General features: G+C 43.1%; 3 protein-coding genes across 3 annotated transcripts in view; 1 reads left to right on the plus strand and 2 right to left on the minus strand.

Moving 5' to 3' along the window:
• Positions 1 to 13,104, plus strand: part of LOC115027370 (formin) — a 38,366-nt gene extending 25,262 nt beyond the window's left edge. Inside the window, exons 14-18 of the mRNA XM_029460660.1 lie at positions 130 to 222; positions 4,965 to 5,016; positions 9,074 to 9,223; positions 11,021 to 11,102; positions 11,213 to 13,104. Coding sequence (XP_029316520.1) covers positions 130 to 222; positions 4,965 to 5,016; positions 9,074 to 9,223; positions 11,021 to 11,102; positions 11,213 to 11,257 — 422 coding nt within the window. The 3' untranslated portion in view covers positions 11,258 to 13,104. The remainder of the gene's footprint in view (positions 1 to 129; positions 223 to 4,964; positions 5,017 to 9,073; positions 9,224 to 11,020; positions 11,103 to 11,212) is intronic.
• A 956-nt stretch (positions 13,105 to 14,060) lies between these two features.
• On the minus strand, positions 14,061 to 15,925 carry grem1b (gremlin 1b). The gene is made up of 2 exons (XM_029460933.1): positions 15,789 to 15,925; positions 14,061 to 15,333 (listed from the first exon to the last, which is right to left on the minus strand). Exon 2 carries the CDS (start codon positions 15,330 to 15,332, stop codon positions 14,784 to 14,786), a length of 549 nt encoding a protein of 182 aa, XP_029316793.1. The 5' UTR covers position 15,333; positions 15,789 to 15,925; the 3' UTR covers positions 14,061 to 14,783.
• A 2,127-nt stretch (positions 15,926 to 18,052) lies between these two features.
• Positions 18,053 to 24,510, minus strand: arhgap11a (Rho GTPase activating protein 11A). The gene is made up of 11 exons (XM_029461134.1): positions 24,385 to 24,510; positions 23,605 to 23,672; positions 23,401 to 23,497; positions 23,054 to 23,310; positions 22,762 to 22,925; positions 22,527 to 22,667; positions 21,727 to 21,900; positions 21,504 to 21,633; positions 21,128 to 21,236; positions 20,311 to 20,425; positions 18,053 to 20,191 (listed from the first exon to the last, which is right to left on the minus strand). Exons 1-11 carry the CDS (start codon positions 24,508 to 24,510, stop codon positions 18,711 to 18,713), a joined length of 2,862 nt encoding a protein of 953 aa, XP_029316994.1. The 3' UTR covers positions 18,053 to 18,710.
• Between the last annotated feature and the right edge of the window lie 249 nt (positions 24,511 to 24,759).

The following is a 24,759-nucleotide window of genomic DNA, read 5'->3' on the forward strand; positions in this document are numbered from 1 at the left end:
TAAACCATGTTATTAATTAGGTTTCAATTGTTTTATTTCCCTGAATGACGCACCTCTTACTTGTCTTCCATTCACCTTATTAAAAGACATTTATAACATTCATCATTTCCCTCCTTTGTCCTCTCCCAGTTTGTGAGAAGAACGTGCAGAAGGTGTGCGCTAACTCGTCAGAGGAAACCCTCCAGCCCTTCAAGGAGAAGATGGAAGGATTTATTGCTACTGGTGAGTCATTACCCATTCACACAGAGTCAGAGGCTACAAGGTGCACATCAGCTCATCAGTAGGATAACCATTCACACACACTGTTGGTCATGCCATCGGGAACAATTCAGTATCTTGCCCAAGAACAAGTTGTGCTGACTGCAGGGGCTGGGGATCAAACCCCCGACCCTTCGACCACTGGACGACCACTGGACGACCACGCTACCGCCTGAGCCACAGCAGCCCGGTTGATGCATGTTATATGGAACCGGAAAAGTGCAGTGCAAAAACAACGTGTCAATGACCCTTTAGCATTAAAAGGCAGCCAAACAATGTCACAAAAAGAGCAGGAAATTATTGATTGCCACTTTAACACAATATATTGAAACGCTAATTAAAGGATAGACACTATGGAGGAGGCACAATGACACTCAAGTTCCCACCTCCAGATAGTAATAATAGTTACTCTCAGTCCTGCTCATAAGCTGTCTTGTGTAAAGTTTGTGAAGGACCCCGAAGAAAATTCTCCCTCTCCAAAGATGAAGGAGAGGAGATAGTTGTGAAACCGAGCTTACAGAGCAAGAAAAGCCCCGTTTTCACCCAGACACGCAACGTGGGACCTTTTAAAAAGAGAAAGGTATAATTATGTTTTTGCCATGTCAGTCAGCTGGGTGGTGTGTGTGTATGTGTGTGCTGGGAGAGGGCGTCTCGGTGCGCTGTAAGCAGCATGAGGACAGGAGTCTACAGGCCTGTAGAAGAGATCACATTGCCTCTAACATGGTTCTCATGTACTCCCGGCTGCCATAAAGCTGGCAGGGCACCTCTGGACGCGGCCTTGTAAAGACTGGCCGGCCTCAGTGGATGAGGCCTGGGGACCACCGGGACTGGAGCAGAGCTTCCCCTGACACGCTCTGATCTTCTCGCCGCCTGTCCCCTTTCTGACCCACACGCTGGTTTTCCCACCCTTTTTAATTATAGCTGTAGTAGCTGCCACCTAAAATACCCTAACTTTGTGTTTTTTATCGTGGAGAGGTGATGAGCTTTCCTTGAAACGCGCAGAAAAAAGAAAGTTGCACAGAATGTCCCTTTCAACCTTCATTTATTTTGTTCTGCAGGAAGCAAGTGATAAGAGTGTAAGACTTTAAACACAAGTACTTTGGTTGGTTCATTAATGAAGGAGACTGTGTACACATTTCCATGAGTTATGGCTCACTTATCATTAAAGTGATGGTCCATGCCAGCCATTAGACACCCTTACGCTGCACTACGTTTGTTTCATCAAAGCTTTATTATACACAAACCTTCCACTGCATCCGAGTGAATGCCATTAAGGCATCTTAGTTTGCCACAGATGGCTCCATCTCTTTCTCCTGCTGTCAAATCACTTGATTCAGTTTTGCCTGGATAAGCAGTAACCGTTCGAATGACAGGGACAGTTTAAAATCCACATGCTTGCAATCTCTGTCCCTAAAGGCTTTGCACTGATGCCTTTGGGCGAGAATCCTCCAACACTGTTGATAAAAACCTATAAATCCTGAAGGGTCTGATTTGATAGGTATTTAAAGAGATTTCCCTGTCTCGTGCGTACATCATTTTACCTTGATGAAGTTGCCATTATCATACCAGAACTGAATGTCGCAGCTTGTACAGCAGCCTGTGGAGCGAAGCTCTCAGACATGAGCAGATCAGTGGAGATCACAGTCTACACGAGCTGTTCTTTCTCAAAGGGTTGCTTTGCACAGATTAACAGCAGGAAACGGTGTCCCTGTTCCTCTTTAAAAGATCCACAGACCTCACCGTGAACATTTTTCATAATCCGCCTCAAGTCACAACATTCTTCCAAGTCTAATCGACAGAGGAAAGTGTCCCTCGGAGGAGTTACTGCATGGAAGCGAAGCAATGTAGTGCTGTGGACGGGGCAGCAGACCAAAATAAAGGAACACTTAAAACATCTACATCATTTTAAGTGTACGCTAGATTAAGAATGTTTTCATCAGACGGTCCTTTCCACCAGACTCCATTGACAAAAACAGTAATTTTACCACCAACCGCCGCCTTGACCTGTTCGTAAGTTTGTGACTTTTGTTAACCTGAACTAACCCTTTTAACACTGCAAAGTCTCACAATAACCCACGGCCTCGACCACATTAGTACGTAGCTTAGCTTTCGTGCCGGTACTCCTATTTGCTTCTCCAAACTGGAGATTCAACAAATCGGAACTATCCCTTTAAAAGGACTTATTGCCTGCATTACTTGCAGCAGGGCAGAGTCGTGAAATAATAGACCCACTTTATCATAAAATAGTCCGAGTAAAAATGTGTGGGGAGTCCATGTTTACAGTACAATTCCTGAAAAGATGTTTGTTATTTCATACCGAGCCATATTGTTTTAATGGAAATGTGCCATGACATTGTTCTATTTAGTTTATCCACCTTAACTATTCCTGAGTAGTGCTAAAACCTCCCCTGAGCTTTGGCCAGTATCACACAATATTTGAAAGCTTTTTAAAAACCACTGTGGTTGCCACTGGCTACAAAGCGGCATTGATTTGCAAAGGCACATCTTGAACATAAACTCTCCAGTGGGATACTTGTAAACCTCTCTTTCATAAACAGAATTCCTCGAGCCGTTGCCCATGCTTTGGGAGGAGCGGTGTGTAATCATCGTTCGTGATGATTCCATGACTTCAAAAGGCAAAACAAAGCAACAGCTCCTCACATCAAAGAGCGGCTGAGGCTCTTAAACTATGACTCATCAAGTGAGCGAGTGAATTTCTCACCCAGGTAAAAGCTCGGGAGGCTAATCACAGATGCATGTGTTTGGCACATGATTTTTAGATATTGAAATGAACCGTTAAGTGGAACTTCTTCCTTATACAAGAGGACCAAAGTTTACCAGTGAGTCAGCAAATACTTTGTACGGAGACTTGTGTTTCTGAGTAGCGCTGACCCATAACCCAGCCTGTGGAGAAGCTCACAACAGGGCCTGCAGGTGAACCCAAACGCCCTGCGCTCTGCCTCTTAAACGTGCCTGTGTGATCTCTCCTAGATCTAACGGGGGATACCTCTGAAATTCAGTGATCCGTTCTCTTGTAAGGCCGTTCCTGTGCTCGTCCCGTCCCTGCTTGTCGCTCTGGTTCTAAGCCAAGTCCTCTCTACCCCCTACAATGTATTACTCTCTCTCTTCAGAACTAGTCTCGAAGGCAAAGTGTAACACAAAAGAAACAGCCCGTGAGGGTTTTGACATCTAATCAACAACCTTTCTCATTTCCCTTTTTTAATAGGAGCTCTTTGAAACCTCAGGGTTGTTGAATACAAGCCATGACTAATTGAAAACAAATACCTGCTTTTAATCTCAGCTTGTGTAGGTCTCATTTTGCCGGCCCTCTTAAGAAATACATGTGTATCATCGCATCCGTGTGCTTTCTTTGTTTGTCAGTGAGTCAGACCCCAATAACCAAAATTCCACTTGTTCACATGACTGTGAATTACGTAGACCGAGTAGAATTTGCACATGACAACTGTCCAAGGAAGCTGTTTTTGATGAAGAGATGCATGTGTGTTCAAATGGAGGCGGTGTGGGGAAACGGAGAGGGATGCTTCGTGGAAATCCTCAGCATCCCTCTTCCATTGCTTGCCATCTCTTTGTCACCTAGCTGCTAGGTATAGCAGCGGTTTGGAAAAGTGTGTCAGAGTTTTAAAGCCCTAATTTATTGTCCCTCTCAGCATGCACATCTCATAACTTTCTAGTTAGCGACTACTGGTTTCATGTTTACACAGGGAGCGGAGGAAGAGAAACTTCACACATCCTCTCTCTCTGGGCCGCTCTCGCTCTCTCTCTCCCTCAGCCTCTCGGCTCCAGTGCCACCTCTGCACAGTCGCACCAGAGGGGTGCCTCAGGCGCCAGCCTGACCCCCACTGAGACTAACGCCATTGGTCACGGCCCCTCTACTCCACCCCCCCCCCCCCCCCCACCCCCACCCCCCTTTCTATCCCAGACATGGCCACAACCTTCATTCATTAGGTTTACCTCAGCCCCCTTGCCCACATACATGTAAAAAAAAAAGTTGGTCGGAGGCCTAAGCTCACCTTCTCCCAAAAGACCCCCAAACCTGCCTTTGAACAATTTTTTGGAGACTTCCCCCTCTTAAATCTTCAAGTAGGAAAGGTCCCCCATCATTGTAAAAAGGATGAATCTGGAAAAATGCAATAAATCTGAGATCACAGGCACTCTCTGGCCCTAGATAAATTCTTGCACCTCGGCCTGGCCCACCGCACACATCTGCCTTGCATTTAGACACTTTTACATGGCAGGAGTCCACAGGAGCCTCCAGTTCCCAAGCCTCTCTGCTCAACCCTGCGCCCCTGCTTCGGCTCTGCTTAGAAACACGCACATGTATGTTGACACACGCACGCAAAACAGACCACCACTCCCCGCCCCGAGCCTAGGCGTCACGGGCTCACACTCTCATGCGTCAACGCACAGAAGCACGTCAAACTTTACAATGTGCTTAACTGTCACTTGGATAACACTCTCGCTGTGTCACCGACGTCTTAACCCAGAACCCTTCTTCTTCTTTTCTTCTCAATTAACAACTGTTAAGGACGGCTACTGAACACAGCGCCCCCCAATGGACCCGCCAGTGTTCCTGGGAGCAGCTCTAAGTGGCTGTCAGTGGAAGCATTTGGTTATCTATGTCACCAAAAGCCCCATAATATATCTCAATACAATATTTTCTCTTCTCTTTTTTTTCTTTTTTACAGCTCAAAAAGATAATTCAGCTGAAGAGGAACAACTCAATGTGGCGCACAGAAGGTAGGAGACCACCTTAACAACCCCAAGCCGAGATGCATTTCAAGTTATGAATGAAAGATCATGTTTGGATGAAAAATATTTGGATTTCCTGTGGAGTTCGTCAAGTGTGGTGGATTGCAAACATAGTTCATGCTTCACATAGATAACATAGCTGGTTTCTGATAGCACCACTGTTAATTTGTATAGCTGCATACAGTTATTAGCAGCAGCTGATAAGGTTTCTGGTAAGATGAAGGGGCTTTACAGTATCGTGCTGAGAAATTCTGATACTGCAAACTTTCACTAGACAGGGATTCTTGAAACAATTTTTTTTTTTTTGCACATTACACATATTTTAACTATTTATACACCTACTTTAGGCCTTTTTGTAATTTGTCTTAAAGGCAAATGAACATGCCTACCAGAGACGGCAGAGTATTTCCACACACGCATATAACATGCAGCATTTTGTATCTTAAGCCTGAACGCCCTGTGCTTCTTCCCCATGCAGCTCCTATCGTTCTTATCTGCCATGTTTTGTGCAGAAGACTCCCGAGAGTTTTTCTGAGAGATTTATAGGCGTAAGACACACCGGCAGCCGCTGAGCTCGCCGTCCGAGCGAAATCATATCTGGAACATTTCATATTGGAAGAAGATGGTGGAGCAGACAAACAAAGCAAATAGATAATTTTTGCCTTGTTTGGATAGAGAGCAGGAGTGTTTGCTTTATATCGCAACTCTTCCATTTCGAAAATAAATCATGAAAGCACATAAAGGAGAAAGTGAGAGACACAGGAAAATGGAAACTATAAACAATTAGGAAGTTGATTGCTTTGGACAATACTATAACTCAGCGAGTGGTTCCAAACTGTTCTGTTTCATGTTGCTGTTTAAGCCAAGAGAACCGCTGAGGGACCGCTGCACCTCTCGCTCTCTGTCCTGGTCCCCCGTCCTCGCCATGTAGTGATACCTCGTGTGTGTGTGTGTGTGTGTGTGCACCCTTTTGCGCACGAGTGACACCAATTTAATGAAGGCGTTGAACTCCTCTGAGGGGAATATTGATCAAAAGCTGACGGCACCTTTCCTTTTAATGAACTTTGTCTTTAATTTCGTCTAAAGAGGGGGCTGGCTGACTGGTGTTAGGTAGACCAGGACTGGGTGCGAGAGGGAGGGGGGGGGGGGGGTCTTTCTCAGGTTCCCACAGAGCCACCTCGTAAAAGTGACACGCTGTTGATGAATATGGGCGTCAGCGGGCTCACCGGGCCCTGGGTGGGCTCTCACATCTGCGCTGGATGAGGGATCCTCGCACAAACGCACACAGCACAGCAGCAGTGGCCGCAACATCAAGGTGTTAATAAAGGAAATAGACAACACATCCTCAGTGCTACCTAATACCTCCGCCTCGACCACATGAGGAGTCGGTGAGTTTAGACGCCTGTGAGTCAAAGTCAGCCACCAGTGAGAAGGAGCGGGCGATTTGACCAGACTTAGGGCTGGTTCCAGCTGAAACGATTAATCGCTTAATCGATTCAATTAATTTGATTATTAATCGATTAATCACTATTTTATTTAAGCAAAGTTGTTGTACGGCTTATTGTCTTTAGACAACATTTGAGAAGTTTGGCTTCTTTCTTTTCTTCAAAGTAAGTCAAATAAATATTGGTATCGAAACTCTGGTATTATATTGGCACTAGTATCACATGGCCCTAATCATTTTTAGCCATGCTAATGGCACTATGGATGTCAGTTGGACAAATCAGTCCACCACTGTGGTCCTCACTGAAACATCTCAACAACTATTGGACAGCCATGGATTGCCATGACACATTTACACATGTTCCCCACTGGATGAATTGTAATACTTTTGATGATGATCCCTTACCTTTCATTGTGACATCATCAGGTTGAAATTTTAATTTGCCCAATACTTTAGTTAATGAACAAATACCTGCAAAGCGAACAACATTCCAATCAACTGTAGTTTGTGTTAAGTGCTAACTCGCTAAGTTTAGCTTGCTAAGATGCTAAACTAAGATGTCAACCTGGTAAACAAACCTGGTAAACATCAGCATGTTAGCATTATCATTGAGAGCATGTGGCCAGGTTAGCATTAGCATTGATCTACAAGCACTGATGTGTAGGCTATGACCTCACAGAGCTGCTAGTGTAACAAAGTTGATGTTGGTGCAAAACCTTTCACACGTATAAAACAAAATCAAGCTCATTCCTAGACAACAGAAAACCCACATTTGCATTGAGCTTAATTGTAATTAATTGAGATGTCATTCTAATGAGACATTCTTCTAAAATAAAGTTATTTGGCCAATCCATGGCGAGTGCTGATCCCTTTTCCCTCAAAATGCAGTTCTAATTTGTCTGCTTCATGTTTGGGTTCACTGAGGTTTTCTGGTTCTGTCCTCAGTTCCGTCTCATTAAGTTCCCTTCTCCCACATCATGCTCAATTTCATTTGGCCCAACTGCCTCCTCTACTGTCACCATGCAGTCATGGCTTCATAGATGCCAGCAAGTTATTCTACTCGGGTATTGTATTTATGAGGATGGCACAAAGCGGCCGAGTGCCTCTGCTCAATCAGCCAAAAACATGGAGTTTACTTCTGTAATCGTTTTACTGGGAAAACAAAGGAATGCAGAGTTGCCTTTCCAAATATTCCTCAGATTCTCATGGCTGCTCATGGTTTTGTAATGGGTCTTTTTTTATAGCTGTCAATGAGGAATGCCGGCTGTGGGTGCTGCAGTAAACCCTCTCACGGCAATGGCATCATAGCATGGATTACAGAAATGTGTGTGAGTGCTTTGTGCAAGTGTAATTGTTCTGCGCTCGCAAATGAACAAAGGCTTGATTATGTTTATGCTTCGTAGGTATACTCGCATGTGTGTTTGCATCTGTTTTGAGTGAATCTTTTGTGTATCTGCTTGTTGCATATGCTCGGAGGGGGAAAAGGGGGAAAAAGGCGCTGTTGCTTGATTTGTGCATGCTCTGACGTGATGACCCAGGGTCAGCAGAGGAGCTGATGGACCAGAGACCCTGTTCATCATGCCAGACCGGGTCCGGCTGCCACAAAGCTACCTTTGGACAGAAGGTCTGTTTGGTCAACCGAAACATCCCAGAGTCTTCTTTTGTAGCGTACAGGATGATCTACAACAGCATCCCAGCAAAATGACGCATCACTAGAAAATGGGAAGCAGGCTCAAGCAGAAGCCAATTTTTTCCACCGTCTGGGCAGCATATTGTACCGTTTCACTCCGCATGAACATGTCTTAGATTAGCGTCGCAAAAAAGCCACCTAGCATCTGGAGGTCAGAGCCTATCTGGGTGTCAATGGGACAGGGAGCATCCCTTGAATCATAGCCTCCTTTTATCAACCCTTTGACAGGCACGGCTAGAAAATGTCTTTCATGTTTGGGTTAGGGAGGGAATCTGAAGCAGCAGGCTGCTTTTCATGTCTTCTGTGTGCTGCTAGGAGCCTCGCAAAGAGTTCAGATTTGGTTACAATTGAATTAGGCTGAGGAGCTGGCCTACAACAGCGTTACAGTCGCACAGAAAATCTGTTTTCACATAGATCGGATGCGTCAATCTTTTTTGTAAGCTGGTATATCGTATCATATTATGATATACAAGCTCACAAAGGCAGTAGATATGTTCCTGAAGCTGTATGTGTGAGTTCCACAGTGGTGTGTGTTGCTGTGCCTGGAGGAGCAGCAGCCTGTTCTTGGCTGTCTCTGTCGTCTCTGGCAGTCTTCCCCTGCAGGCTGTGGAGGTCAATGTGATAATGGAGCCGCCGCTACTGGCTCTCCCCCGTGGCCTAGCAGTGTGGACACTCTCCTTTCAGCTCTGTTTCTCTGACTCTACATCCTTCCGTTTCTGTGTGCGCTGTGTCTGTATTGGACTCTTTCTACCCTCTTATTGGTCTGTGTTTGTTGGGCATACACACCTTAGCTTCCTTGTGTTTTATATGACTGACTTTTAAAACACTAGTGTTTATGTCTGAGATTATTTATAACTGTATTTATAAAGACGACACTATTTGTGCCTTTTGTTTTGTTTTTTCATATACAGTTTCCAGGACACGGTGAGCTACTTTGGGGTGAAGCCAAAGTCCGGGGAGAAAGAAGTGGCACCGAGTCAGGTTTTTATGCTTTGGTACGAGTTTTGCAACGACTTCAAGAACACCTGGAACCGACAAAACAAGAACATCTCCAAAGAGAAGTGAGTGTGATTCTGGTGGTGTCGCTGTGTAGTACTACTCAACCTGAGAAAACTGTGAACTGGGAGATTTCTAACTCTGGGGAGGATTCTTGTAACTTTTTGAACAGTAAGCTATGTTATAATTTGCATGATGGGAAATGTAGGAACCAGTATTGTTGGAGCTTGACCCATCCTAGAGACTAGCAGTCAGGATATCTGTGTCTTCTGCTTAGAAGTTGACCATTATTTATTTTTTAACCCTTTGACCTCTCACAGTGGCATTGTTATTCATTGCAATATGCAAGTGTTGCATCTCTATGGAAGCAGCACAATCATAGAAGATAGAAGTTGAGAGAATTCAAAAATGGCTTTTTGTTTTTATACCAAAGTTGAATCTTATCATCTTTATAAAATGGAATATATATTGCCTACAAGTGTTACCAATATTGGGGTGTTTTTAAATAAGAAATATAGAATAAAATGATTTTGATCATTTTAAACTTAGATTTGGTTTCTGGCGGAGGTGTTCTGCACACATGTTCAAGGATCGTCAGAAATTTGAAACTTGAAACAATATCTTTCTTTTTCTCTCTGTTATCAATTATGTAATAAAAAAATAGTTTTAAAAACATGAATTTCAAACCCGTCGGCAGGTTCTGTTGTTCGTTTTTATCTCCCTCCTCTTAGTCCCCCAATTTAATGAAAGTGTAATTCTAAATTTCTGCAGTGCCCCTTAAAGTGATGGTCACAAAAAGCTGACAGATCATATGTAAAGCCCGTAGATGTATTATGAAGCCCTATGTTCCACTCACAGATATCTCAGTCAGTGGTTGTACTCCTATGTAGATCACATCCTCGGGTCAGACTTCTTGTCTCCGTCACCTTCAGATAGGTGCTTAACGACCTTTCGAAATCGCGTCAAATTAGCGCTAATTGTACAAGGGCGATGTGCAGATGCTGAAGAGAGGAAGACCATCAAAGAGGAGGCAAACGAGAGTAGCTGAGGCCTCGGCCCTCTGTCTGAAGAGCTAGGGCCTGAATTTATGATGTTTCCTCTGACCTGAGGCGTCATGTCGGTGAGGTGGGGGGTTGGGGGGGGGGGGGGCATTCCAACCGAGGGACAGCAGACCCTCCTGGCGGCCGCCTGGCTTTACTAGCCAGCATTATGGGAGAACTGATAAACACTGTAATGATGCTGGACATGCAGCCCAAAGGGCAGGAGCGCTACGTGGGAGTGAAGCCGTTTGTTACTGCGTGGTCATTTGGGGTTTTACTTTCAAGTATCGTGCGGTGCCTGCATGGCTCTTCACACTCGGAGGTTGTTGTATCACGAATCTTACATTGAGTGTCATCCAGCTGTTGCTATCTGAACTGAGCCGTGTTCTCTCTCTCTCTCTCTGTGAGATGGAGCTTTCTCCGCCCGGCCGTGGATCCACGTGCTCTCTTAATTGTTAACTAGGTAATCGTGTCTCACATTACTCACAGCTGATGGTGCTTATGTACAATTAACTTTATTTTAAATACTGTTTGGGCACTCATAAAAGCCAAGTGTTTTTTAAAGGCTGCCTCATTATCTCATCAACCCACTGTCATTCTCTACTGCTGCTCGCTTACGGGCCTTTCACTGACCGCAAACTGGGAGAGACTTAAATGTCTTGCCCTTCCTAACAGCTTCACATGGATGAGAGGCTTCAGACTTTATGTTGTCTTCCATGTTGCACACATTTAAGGATTTAGTTCCACAGTTTTCAGTGTGTGCTTGGAGTTTTAAAGGCTCTGCAAATATTAAGTCCTTGTGGATTTGTTTCCCCCCGATAGGTTGAAGGAAGCTCAAGAAAACATCAAGAAGATCACAGCGGAGAAGAGAGTTGAAACCAAGAAGATCAATGCCAACAGTCTGGTAAGAACTGATTTCCATACAGCAGAGAGATGGAATTTCCTGAAAGCTGCTCTCTCTTGTGTCCGTGCTAAAATCCATACTGAGTATTTTTTTGTGCTTCTTGCCAACAGAAAGAGAGGCTGCGGCAGAAGGAAGCTGGCGTGTCTTCCAGCTGAGTGACATGACGACAGCGGAAGAAGAAGCGAGGCGTGGTCGCAGTAGATTGCAGATCAGAAGGCATCATCTCTGTTTACCACCTGCCTCGATGACAGCGGACTGCTCTTTGCTCTCCCTTCAGACTCGCAATAAACTCTTACTACTCCCACTGCCGTATCTCTGCCCTACTAACACCCGCACATCCCCACCCTACCCTTCCACTTAGGGCTTTTTCTGTCGGATAGAAGCTGGGCCTGCAGCGGGGATGCATGGCTGACACAGGCGAAGTGAAGAGTCTTAAAGGCCAAAGGTTGATCTCATTCATCCGGCGGAGCGCGACCTCTGAGTGCCCAGCTTGTGAAAGGTTTCAAGGGGTCATTGGGATTCACAGCTGACACATCCAAGAGGTTCCTTCTGGATCTACAATAGCTGCCAAACCATTAGTTTGTGGGCTGATGTTAGACAGCAGAGTGATAATGCTGCTGCATGTTCAAAGTGTTAAGACATTGTTGCTGTGATGTGAACACATACGGCTGCCTGAAGAGGAAAATCCCCAATGACGAAACAGAAAAATGTCTCCCTGGAAGCGGTTAAAAAAAATAAAAAGGCTAGTGTTCTTAGCTTTTCATTCACCATGGCTCATTAAAAGTCTTGTAAATATGTCATGTTGTAGAATCGGCAGGGACCATGCAGCAGGAGTATGATAAATGATCTGCGCTGAGCTTCACGTGTAGATTAAGACATAAAATGTGTGCGTACAAATCGTGGAGGTTTCACTGTATTGTTTAGCACTGCGCCAGACTGACCTCTCCTGGGTGACGTCCAGAGAAGAGGCACACAAACACACACACACACACACACACACACACACACACACACACACACACACGTACTTAAAAACATCAGGAGAACACAACACATTTTTGGCCGTGCACCCACTCTCCCCCAAGATATGTAATATAAATGGTTAATCCTTCATTGACACCTTTTAAGCACTTTAATGCTCGCAGTAGCGGTACGTCGTAGCTACACTCCCCTCTTATGCTAACTGTGTGCATTTTTCAGATGTCTTGCACTTGTTTTGCACCTCCTTTTCCTATGCAAGGGCATGGTTTCCTTGTTGGAAGTTTTAGAAATGGTATTGCTTCATGATAAAATCCTATTAGATTCGTTTTCTAAGAAAGTCTTCTAAAGTGTACGTTTTATTTTTCGCAAATGTAAGATTTAAGCTCCTTTTATCGTTCAAGAAAAGTCTATTTATATAAGGAAAGATTTATTTTCTGCCAAAAAGCATCAGCTTTGTTCCCTTTTTGAGGCTGTATTTTTATGAGTTGTAACTGACCGATAAGCTACCTGATCAGTCGGAGGAAAGATATATTTTCACACAGATATTGTGCTCATTTACAGTGTACGTGATGATATGTGGAATGTGAGTACTTTGCATAGAATGAAGATTGCCTTTTCTCTTTCGTTTTTGAAGAGATGAAAGTTGTATTTTGGGTATTGAGAACATTTTAGCATATCAAGCGAAGCCATGCCAGTTGCTATACCTCAGACAGACTTCTATTATCAGAGTATCCATAAAACTGCACCTTGAATTACTTCTTTTTTTTACCCTCAAGTCTTTCACGTGTGCCATTTATTTTATTAAAAGAAATCTAGATATTTCATAAACTGTTATGTTTTACTTAAGAGGGTTTGAAAAGCAAAAAAAAAAAAGCTAAAAGAGCTGATACTGACCAAGGAACTGCTGTAGCCTCTACATGTGTATCTGTAACCCTCAGTAGCTCTCTTATAGGTGCTGTGTGATTTTTATGGAATTGTTTTAAATTTCAAGAATAAAGTACTGGATGCTGAACAAACTGGACCAAAATCTCTAAAGTGTCTTCTGTCAACACTTCATTAGGCCGGCAGTGCACGAAGTGAATGTGATATGCATGTAAGAAAGCTGAGTCATCAAAGAGGATTTGATGACTCATAATTGAGCGAGGCTGTGAGTCAGAATCAAATCATTCAATTTTAGACATTAAAACTTGTTCATGGAAGACTCCAAAAATAAAGTGATTAGCAGTGTTTACATTCGTCAGGTCACGTGGCCTTTGTTTTAAGAAAACTAAGATAGATTTATGGAAAATTTTGTATCACTCAACCATCATTCTGTGCCTTTACAATAGACATTTAGGAACTGTTTTTTCCAATTTACAGTCATTTCAAAAACTGAATTTATAATTGAATAATTGCATTAAGTTCCTCAAACGAGGATCAATAAATCAACAATTTATTCTAATAAAGGGTCTAATTTTTGACTGGAGATTCACACCTGTGGCATTTATAGCTCACCCAAATGTATTTTTTTGAAACAGCAAAATAATCCAACATATTGTGGTTTAGACGATATAATAAGGTTTATACTCGATATGAATGGCTGAACTATAATGCCCTTTCAAACTAAGAGTTTGGGACTTTTTTTAATAAACGGAAAATTGGAAAATCCCTCATCTCTCGCGCTTGAACACTGCGCTCCCCCTTTCCAGTCCTCCGATAGATTTGCGAACCATGTAATAAAAATATAGTGAAGTTAAATGGCATCATCTCAAGGGATAAATGGAACAGCTAACACCATCATTTCCCATAAAACGGACTACTTTTACGATGACATGTATTCCGTGGTCTGAGCGTAAAATATTGGCTCCAAGCAGGAGAGCAGCACATGACGAGGCCATAATTTAACATTTTTGCTTAACACACCTTCCTAATTTACATCAGGTGTAAAGTCACATCATGATATGCACAATATTCCAACACTCGTTTATTTTATGTTTTCATGGATAATTTAATGAAAGGGATAAACAAACCGGTTACATCAAAGATGGCTTTACATTTGACAATTATTTAATCTCGATACTGTATAACCCACCACTGTACATTGTCCGGTTTGACTAACAAAGACACATATTGTCTCTACAACTGAGTAGGCACCCAATTTACAAAAGAAAACATTTACTAATGGACTTTAAAATTCACAGAAATCTATTTATCTTAAAACCTTCTTGAAATATCGAAATTAAAATCACATTTTCCATTTACAAATATCCCCGCTCATATATGAAATTCCACACAGTGGAAACGTACAGTTAAACAAACACATATGTGTACAGGAATGTTTTCCTGTCATTATAAGCCTTTTGATATATTAAATAAACCGGGGTTATGTAGTCTTTTTTTTTGGGGGGGGGGGGCGTTCCCGTGCAGTGATGTTTGTTTTCAAACTTGGCAAACTGGTGAGGAGTAAAATGTTTGTAGCAGTTCAACGTCGGTTTATAAGTTGCATGTCCATATTTGTTCACAAGTTGTGCACGAAGAGATTGTAGCCTACATGTCAGAAGCCTTCGTGGATACATCCTCCTAGATGAAGACGGGCACGTGCTCTTGGCTGTGTGACAGCCTTTTTTTTTTTCTACCAACAATCCTGTCAGCGAAGAATAAGAAACACACACACACACACACACACACACACACACACACACACACACACGACACATTTCTTTAGTCCAGGTCTATGGATATGCAGCGGCATTGTTTGACGCGCTGGATGCGTTTCTTCTTGGTGGGAGGCTGCTGGTCCGGACAGTTCAATGTAAAAGTCATGGTGGTAAAACGCTTTGGCTTGCAAAACGAACAGGACTGGAAGGCACCCTCCTCCCTGCGGATGTGCCTGGGGATGTAGAAGGAGTTGCACTGTCCGTAACAGAAGCGGTTAATGATGGTGCGGCTGACGCAGCCCTCCTCGTGGATGGTCTGCTTGAGAGGCTGCGTCTTGCACCAGTCCCGTTTCAAATACTGGCGCTCCGTCACATGTAAAGCTTCCTGGCTGGACTCCAGCACCTCGTCGGCCGGTGAGGATGAGCCCTGCCTCTGTCGGGACCCGGAGCCCGCCTGCGGAGCCTGCGGTTGCTGCTCCGATTCGTTTGGGTTGCTTTTGTCAGGATGAGGAATGGCGCCTTGTGAACCTCGGTTTCTTTTGGAATCCACGGGAGAGGAGAGCAATCCCATGATGAAAACCATACTGCAGAAGATACGCGTTGAGTTCGCCATCCTTGGGGAGAACAAGAAAATAATTCATCACCAATGCCGTTTCAACTCTGGACGCGTTACGCACAGCTGTCAAAGCTTTTACGCTGCGTAAAAACGCAGATACGGCTTGATTTTTTCTTTTTTCTTTTTAAAGCTCATGCAAAACGAGACTGAAGTGTAAACTGTGTATTTGAATTACACCATTCTAAATACCGGAGTGAGAAATATGATGTATCTTATGTTCCAATACTTTATAATGCTTTTGTGCAAAAATAATGACCCCAGATTTAGCCAAAGCATATGGACTTTATTATACGTTTGATAAACAATGTACATATACACACATACACACCTGAGGATACAAAACATGCAGTTTTGTCATTTCTATAAGCCATAAACCAAATAAAGTTCAATTGTATGTGGCGGAAGACGATACGCGTGGATGTTATAGTCAAAAACAGTACAAATGTAACTCACCTGCGCGAGCCTCCACTGCTACAAGTGCGATGATGTGATCCTGTCAGTCCTCTCACGGCACCTTCAGATGTGATAGGCACCTACTGCTGTCGACCGTATACTGGTGGGGCTGTGGATGGGTGGGAGACTAAGCGCTCCATAGACAGGGGCCAGGGGGTTTAATACAAATTGCTCCAGCGCCGGACTGTCTCCCTTTTAAATGTCTGCCAGCTGAGATGTGCACAACAGTTCCCCCTACATTATTGGCTAAGCACGATGTTGAGAAAATCAAAACTATCCGCCCCCTCAACACTTCCCTGAACCCACCTCAAGAAAACAGACAAGCGAGGAACAGCGAGGGAGGGAGGGAGGGAGGGAGGAGGAGCGGGGGGCTCGGTGGTGGCGGGGGCGACAGGCCTGAACGTTTATGCGCACATGGAAAAAGTAAAACGGTTGATTTTTGTATTATTATTATGATTAAAGGAACATGATGATACCATGTGATATGTCACAGTTTTAAAACTGAAAAGGAGGCATTCACAGTCCTCTTGTAAACTACGAGCATGCAAATCTAGGGAGTAAATCAATTAGATGTTCACGATCACATTACAGCACACCTGTAAATCCTCAACATATATATCATTATTATTATTATTAGTCGTTATAAACTCTTTATAGACTGCCTAATTCCACAGATTGAGCAAAAATACTAATTGGTACAAAAATGTGTTTTCTCAAATACAGAAAATTAGGAATTTCAGGAACGTAATATGAAATAAAATTCAGTATTATTTGTTCCATTAGCCATAGCCTTTTATTTAATCATCGTATAATCCTCAAACTACGTTTTTTCATTTTGCCCAAATTAGGCTACTATGCAAAGGAGTTATCACTAATCTCAGTTTACAGTCTTTAAATCAAAGTGAATGTCTTATTAGCCTCATGGGTAAATTAATTAAAGAGAATAAGGCACATTTTACACATTTATAAATTGTTACTAATTACTAATGTTTTTTGTTGGCTATTAAATAATTGACTAATGCTTTAAAGATCAGTTTAAAACGTTATTAGAGCAACTATTAGGTTGCCAGGTTGTGAAAAATACCTCTAGCTTTGTGTTTGGTAAAACGCTGTTATGCATGTTGATAATGTATACAAATAAGTAATTGAACTAATAAGCCAAAATGTTGGAGTTCTGAATGTTAATAAATTGTTGAGGGTGTTCAGGGTTTTCCAGAGAGCTAAAGGTTCATGAGGTAATTATTCAGTTCATCTAAAAACATGAGCATAAATGTCCAGCTGAAGTAGGATGAACACCAACTAAAAAGGGATTTTTCCCAACCTGGCAACTCAACACAAAGTAATGGTTTTAACTGCTGTATAAAACATTAGTAAATTAGTTATTAGCTGTAAAGTCACATTTGCAGCCCTTACATTCTGAAAAATAAAGCTCCAGCACCCACTGTTGGTTTAGGATTAGATCTTTAGGCCAAACATCCTACGTGCTTATATCTTTATAACATAAATAATTATCTAATTGTATGTTACATGATTCTTCCCATTATATTTCATGTTGTTTCAGAAATGTGAAAATGGATCTGCAGACCACATGGCCTCGGTACAGCAGCGTAGTCTGCAATATGTATGCATCATAACGCATCGCCGGAAGGTGGAGAATCAGACCAATATGAATGGACAATGCTCTCCCGTCACTGCAGAAATATTATTAATAATAAGCTGCTGCAGTAACGAAGGATTTTTAACAGTCTTTCGGTCAATCTATTACACTGCGCGTGAAAAGCACGCGAGCCTCCAAACAAGCTGTGGCGAATAAATCTTAAGCAATGATGTTGACCTTCACCCTTTCACTGTTTACTCTTCAGATTCTGTACAGGAGAAACAAATACCCAGGTCTTTCACCTCTTACACCCTATCCATAAGTGACTAAATCAGATCCAAACAGTTACAGATACCTGATTTTACACCGAGCAGAAATAACTTTCAATCTCTCTTTTTGCATCTCCAGCGACGCAAAATATATATTTTCAAAATGCACCAGGATCAACTTTGTTCAAAGAAATGCTGTAATACCAGGATATAGTGAAAACAGGTCAGTCTGGGTTTTTGACAGACTACATTCCTGAGCCTTATTACAATATGAACATGTTTCACTGAACATGTCATTTCGGATTGTTTAAGCAGTGGTGTAATGACTCCCCCTTGTGGCTCCATCAAGTACTACTTATTTAAGCAAACCGGAAGAATTAGACTGAAGGGAAACCTAAAAAGGTATATGCCGATTCATTTATTTGTCTTAAGCAGTTCACATGGCAAAGCATTTGACTGGTTGTTGGTTTAGAAATTAATGGACTGCAATACACAGACTGATCAATACTGCTTGGCTTTTTGTTTTAGTCATAAAATCCCACAAAAAAGGTGCTTTTTTCTTCTTCTTCTTCCTTCTCTTCATGTCGAGACAGTATGAACATATTCCGTAATAAAAAAACAACAACTTCAACTTCAGTAAACAGTTTTGTTTTTTTAAGAAATCTAACTAAGGATTAGATATAAAATGCATAAATAAAAGCATAAGACTTGATCTAAAACATTTCCAGTCATACCATCAATCACATTTCACATAATCTGCCTTGCACACACACTACAGTCTAAAACACTACACAACAATCCTGTAGGCTGATGTGTCAATATTTAACTCCTAAACTTGTTTTACTAGAGTAAAACAAACATAAGGCATATGAACATTCTCCCATTAAGACCCTAACCCAAAACAAACAGCAACTACTGTAGCTCAAAAGATAAATTAAAACCCCTGAAAATATGGATATTAGGAGGGAAAGTTTAACGTCATTTAGTCCAAGCAGACAGAGACCTGCACAGTGAGGAGGAGGCCAAACAAAAAGAGGCAAAAAAAAAGGTTTTAAACTATAAATCAACAGGCTTGGTGGCAGACATCAGTCGTAATAGGTTGAGGGGGTTTCTGGGGGATCCTCTGTAATGGCTCCTGTCCTTCTCTACGACCTGCTGCACGAGAGGCTTCTGAACTCCTGATGGATCACGGACAAAGCTGTCCACTTTGGTTTTTGGCTGGACCTTGTTGGTCATGTCAGCCAGAGCGCACGTCTTCGCTTTACGCGCCAAGGTGCTCTGCTTTTTGGGTGGGACTGGAGGTGGTCTCTTTATGGGATACATGCTGTTGGACAGTCCCGCTTGTTTGTGTCCATGGAAAGGCTGGAGCTGAGGAAGGGGGGAGAGGCCGCTCTCCAGACTCACTGCTTTCCCCAACGGGCCGCTCTGGCTGAAGCCGAGTTCTGCCTTTCTCGTGGGCCTCCTGCTCTCTCCCAGGACAGAGTTTATCCTGCGGACAGTCTGACGCACGGGGGTTCGCTGGAACTTGAGCGGCGATCTGACGTGTTTGGCCAGGGCGCCCTTGGGAGAGTGAAGGGTGAGCTTGTTGAAGTGATGAATGTGGTCAGCCACCCGCCGCTTTTCGGTCTCCAGGCTGCTTGGCGAGAGGGGTTGGTGGTTTTGGATTTGGGCACCACTCTCTGGGGAAGATTCGTTTTCGCCGTGTAGCGCTCGGACTAGCGTACCGATCTTAGGCGGCGTACGGAACTCATCTCTGATTTCAAGGCCCAGCCTGTACGGAGTGGACTGCAGCCCGGAGGAGACGCACAGTTTGAAGAGAGCAGGACTCTGGATGTCCAGAGCGTCAATCAACCGGCTGCAGTTCACCTGCTCTGCCTCCGTATCACTTTCTCCCACCATGGAGCTGTTGTGGCTACTAATGGGAGCAGCGCAGAAAGAACCTTTATCAGCCTGTCCTGCTGGAGTAAAGTACACACCAGACTCAAAGATTACACTGTCAATATGCAAAGGCGATAAAGCGGCAATTTCAATCTGGCCAAAGGTAATGTTCTGTTCACTAGCCAGAAGGCTCTGCCGAGCTGGGAAGCTGGGGGCCCCCGTGGCCACAGACAGAACTTTGACTGAGGGAGTCTCAGGTGGAGGGAGTGGGCTGTCTGCTGGTTGTGTCCCGGTAGAGTTGCAGAGGTCCTGGAGGTCACTGCCCGACTGCGTGAAGGCCTTCTTTATTTTCAACAGGGTGGGAGCAGTTTGGCTCTGGGCTCCAGTGATGGAGCTGTCGCTCTCGAGGCTCTCAGCGCTGGAAGCACAACACAGCTTCTTTGGAAAGCCGGCCACAGCCGGGGGCTTTGATACGACGATGGTCGGCTGAGACATGTAGTTGCTCTTTAGGCACATGTTCATGGGGGTGTCGGTGAAAGCTCCTCTGCTGAAAGCCTGCGCTCCGTCAGGAGTCTCCCCGCTCCACGAGGTCTGGTGGGCACTTGAGTCACATTGGGGGGTCAGTAGGTTGTCTTCAGACTTACTGATGTACTTGGAGCCTTTAAAACAAGGTGGGATATGAGCAAGCGTTACAACTCAGAAGACTACATAACATTACACGAGAATAAAATAAATATTCTTATTAGCAGTTTGTTGGATTTCTTCATTTGGTACTCACTTTTGGATTCCGCTTTTCTAGGCAGAACAGATGGACTGAACTCTGTCTCTTTGGTGAAACGAAAACTGGTGGTGCTCTCCTGAGTGGCAAGCCGCCAGCCAATGGACTCAGATCCCTTTATCACCGGCATGGAATGAGAAATGAAAGAAACAGGGAGGAGGAAGCTTTAGTATATTATTTTGTTAAAAGGGACCCCATAGATGTTACCCAAAATGTAACATTAATATGTTAATTCGATGGTTGGTGTGGTTAGTTCTTCAGAGGATGATTAAATTCACTCAGAAGAAACAAGATATTGGATTTGTTGTACATCAACTTTTTATTAATCAAGAATATACATAGAACTATAGAGCATTAGAAAGTTATGCACGGCAAACAGCTCACCCAACGTGCCCCAAAACAGGTTACAATATATTTGATGTATATACTCTGTAGTGTATAATAACATTCTTTCACCCGAGTGCCTAACATTGTAAATCACAGGACATCTCCTATGGCTTTGTACCATACAAGTATGAACACATTTTATTTTGTTATATTACATATGTGAACAAAAACAATTCACGTTCTTGTTAAAGCATGCATTAGTTTAAGTGTTAGCTCCTGAAAGTAAAACTTAGAATGCTACACAATAAGAAAAAGTGCTAATGTGCAACAATTTACCCCATTAAAACACACCGTGTGCAAATGTTACATGATTTTAATACAGTTAATTGTGGCATTATGCCTGAATGCAATTGATTAACACACACACACTTTCTGTCTATTTGTGAACCAGATAAGTGGAATGTGAAGTCTGTTGGGCAACCACACTTACAGCCTCCTTGCTGCTCTTCCCCAGGCTAAAACGCAAGCGCAGAGATTTGCGCGCCGCTTCTTTTTTCCCAACTTTAGGAGAGAAGCAGCCAGCTCTTCCGGACTCAACTCTGAAAAGGAAATATACATTTCAAACAATTATCAGCATAAAGATAGGCTGAAAGTCTGATGAGAGCAATGTTTCACAAACTCTTATCGTTCTGTGTAGTGTGGCATAGTGGACATGCATCACTGCGTCTCATTGTTTTATTCAGTAAATGCACTGCGTGTCTATAACTGCACTATACTGTAAGTGCAATTTACATTTGGCAGCTCTTCTATCATCCCTAAGAAACAAATAACATACTGGTGAACTTTGAAGGATAACTAGTGTGTACCTGTTGACAGCATGCTTGTTGCCGAGTCGTCGGCTCGTCCTCCTCACAGAGACAGCTGACTGCTTTCTAGACTTCCCTGCTGACTCGTGGGTATTTTGGGAAGAGTCCAAGACCCCAGAAGCACTGTAGGCTACAATACAAAAAGGGGGAAATATAATTACGCTTAAATCACACGCTTTCGAGACAGCAGTTGATTCCCGTTTGATCAAACAATCATCAATACCTGATCCAGGTGTGGAGGCCGCGCTGAACAAAGTATTGGGAAGTAAATCTATCCCAAGGGTCTTTTTGACAGATCTACGTTTCTTGTTTGAGAATCCAAACGAGTGACCGGATTCCACAGGAAGCTTTCGCTTTGAGGTCGGGGTTGCAATCACAGGAGTGGCAGAAGAAAAGACTGGCAAAAAATCACAACATTTAAATGAGTATCTTCAAATGTATATACATCTTTTTAATCCTTGATTAGTTTTTTTTTTAATATTTGAAAACATTCCAAAAGATATTTCTGAGCAAAAAAGGCACATGGAAGATTTAGCAGTTGTCTATTGAAATGTGTGGAAGATGACCCATGCAAATCACAGGCGAGAAAGGAACAAAAGCCAGTAAAGACATCGGAAACAAAGCATCATTTACATGACTTATTATTCAATCGTTTTGCAGAAAGCTTTCATGTTTCATGTGCAGAGCAGATGTATTACTCCAGTATCACCATGCTATACGACCTCAGTACCTACCAAGACTGTCTGAATGGGTAGCTTTTGTGGGAGTTCTAATAGTTTTTATCTTATTCAGGGCACCATTGACCATATCTGAAATATGAGACAAACCGAACCGTATAAACAGAATTTACTGACTAAAGTTGCTTCAAAATGACATGATTGGATTACAGTTATTGAGACAAGGCTGCATTTTGTCTGTCTGCAGTCACTAGACTGTGTGGGATTCATTTGACCAATTCTAGATTTGATTTAAATTCTTTGCGTACAGCAATCATCAAACAAATGTCTGATGGCACGGTCTTACCTCCAAAGCTGCGTCTGTGTCTCTTCTTCATCCCTGAGTTTATGTCCAGCTCCTCAAGTCTGTCGTAAGTAGGGGACAGAACCCCCGCCTCACAGCCCATCATGGCTGGAACTTTCTCGAGAAGAAACTGTGGCAACACACCTGTGATGAACAGACACAGCCAAGTAGTCAGTGTTAAAAAGCTAGTGTGGGCTAACACAGAGATGACCTGCAGGTAAGATTCCTCCAGTCATACCAAAGATGTGGGCGTTCTCTATGAAGCAGTGTACTATAGCTGCCTGTAGCTTAAGGCGTCTCTCAGTGTTGGCGTTCATCTTCTCTGTACCGTCTCCAGCATGAAGGATGTTGGGAGCCAAGATCACAGACAGGTTACTGCTATCCATCTTATTCTCTGCACTCCTGTGATTAGGCAAGGAAAAACAACAGTAATGTAAATATGTACATATGTAATGGATGTTTTTAATACTCCAGAGGCAGGAAAAACATGTTAAATGTAATGAAGAAAAACACAAATATAATTCTGGCACCTCATAGACACATTGTGGAGGAAGTCCAAAAAGTGACGCAGGATGCTCAGGTTTTTGTCGGGTAGTACGCAAGACAGCAGCATGGTGGCAGAGGTCCTATCCTCCTCTGTGGGGAGCTGCTGGGCCTTGAGAAAGGCCTCCTGCAGCTCTGTGGGTAGAACAGGCTCCGGCAGCTCCCTGAAGAACTGCTTCACCAGACCGGCTACGTCACAGGGAAGTGCAGTGGACAGACACTCCTCACCCGCATCCAGTTTTGCCTGGAGAGACAAAACACAGCTGTTGCGTTAGACCTTTCTCTAGGCCAAGGTCCCTTAGTGAATGTAAGGTCAACTTCAGCCATCACTCACCCTGAGTGCTTTCAGGCGGATGACAGAGCCCGATTTTCTGAACAGGCCCTCTGTGTCCACATGTGCCAGCAGCATCATACACGAGTCGACCAGGAAGCTACGATGGCGGTGAAATGTCATTAGTATAAAATGTAGATGATGGGACAAGAAATAACTTGCCAACTGTCAGCTCAAGTAAAAGTACATATGCAATTATCCACTTGCCTTGGCACGCTCCCACATTCCATATTGTAGTATGGTAAGTTCTCCAGTGAAAGCCCGAAAACTTGTGTCTACGGGAACAAATCGAACAATGAAAAGTAGGATGTTAACTGCTCAATTGTCACGGAGGCGAAACAATGTGAGGAAATGTAAGTGTTTAATCGTGGATGCATTGTGTTTTTTTATATACCATATTTATCCAAATGTGTAAGTGTTCTGTAACAAGAACTCATTTGGAAAGTCAAAGTATTTTGCACCAAACCATGTGACTCCGGAAAGCCAATTACAAGTAAAGTACACAAGACACAAGCAGGGCTTTCAGAGTGAATTCTGGCTCACTGCCATTAAATGCAGTATGGCATATGCTGAAGAGGCTAAATTGTCCTTCCTAAAAGACAAGTTTCTATTGCCAAAATGACCAGAAATCCACCACAACAATGTGACAAAGATTTATGAGAAAACATTGCCCATGTGTGTCTTGTTAGACTTGGCTTTCTATGATGGTAAAGAACTTTATGGTGTGAATAATCTCGAGAACAGCCAAACAAAGCCTCTGTGCTGGCTGACATGGGTGACAACGGCCTGCGACCAAATGGGTCTCATCAGTGGGGGGGATGTTTTCAGTAATATGCTAATTATATTCACTTGCTTAAACAATAGTAGGTTCAAAACTGATACTGTTGATTCACGGTCTGCCATAACAGATGGTCAAGTCGAAAGTTTGGACTGCAAATTAAATGCAAGTAAATTGTGCTGGTTATTAGTAGTTTTATTTCAACTTACCGAGTGGCTGGCTGTTGACTTACAGCTGGCTTTGTTTTTGTTCCAGTTCTTTGTCTTTATCCCATACACTGCGCGGAGGTGTTGCACAGCCACCAGACGCATCACATTTTTCTCCATGACTTTCATTTTTTTATGCTACCTTAACCTTTCAAACAATTCGTTCACTCTCGTCTGGCAGGACCAAAATAAAACTGACATTCGCAGTTGTATCGGTGATGTCCTGATCCGAGTCTTTCTAACGTTATCACTTTCTCCAAACCTCTGACGCTAAATCATCTTCACGTGGATCTTAACTGCTCACAAGAAGCTTAATGTAAAAAAAAACCGTCCAACAATTGTAACCTAGACAGTAAGACTAACACGTTTACCAGTCCC

Source organism: Cottoperca gobio, chromosome 22, assembly GCF_900634415.1.
Source record: "Cottoperca gobio chromosome 22, fCotGob3.1, whole genome shotgun sequence".
NCBI lineage: Eukaryota > Metazoa > Chordata > Actinopteri > Perciformes > Bovichtidae > Cottoperca > Cottoperca gobio.

What these genes read in the sequence shown, in the direction of transcription:
- grem1b (XM_029460933.1), bottom strand. Translation starts at nt 15,332, where the DNA reads ATGGCGAACTCAACGCGTATCTTCTGCAGTATGGTTTTCATCATGGGA.
- arhgap11a (XM_029461134.1), bottom strand. Translation starts at nt 24,510, where the DNA reads ATGAAAGTCATGGAGAAAAATGTGATGCGTCTGGTGGCTGTGCAACAC. An exon ending in ACACAGACGCAGCTTTGGAG is followed by an intron (nt 21,901 to 22,526) that starts GTAAGACCGTGC and finishes ATTTTTTGCCAG; the next exon opens with TCTTTTCTTCTGCCACTCCT. An exon ending in GGCCTCCACACCTGGATCAG is followed by an intron (nt 21,634 to 21,726) that starts GTATTGATGATT and finishes TTTGTATTGTAG; the next exon opens with CCTACAGTGCTTCTGGGGTC.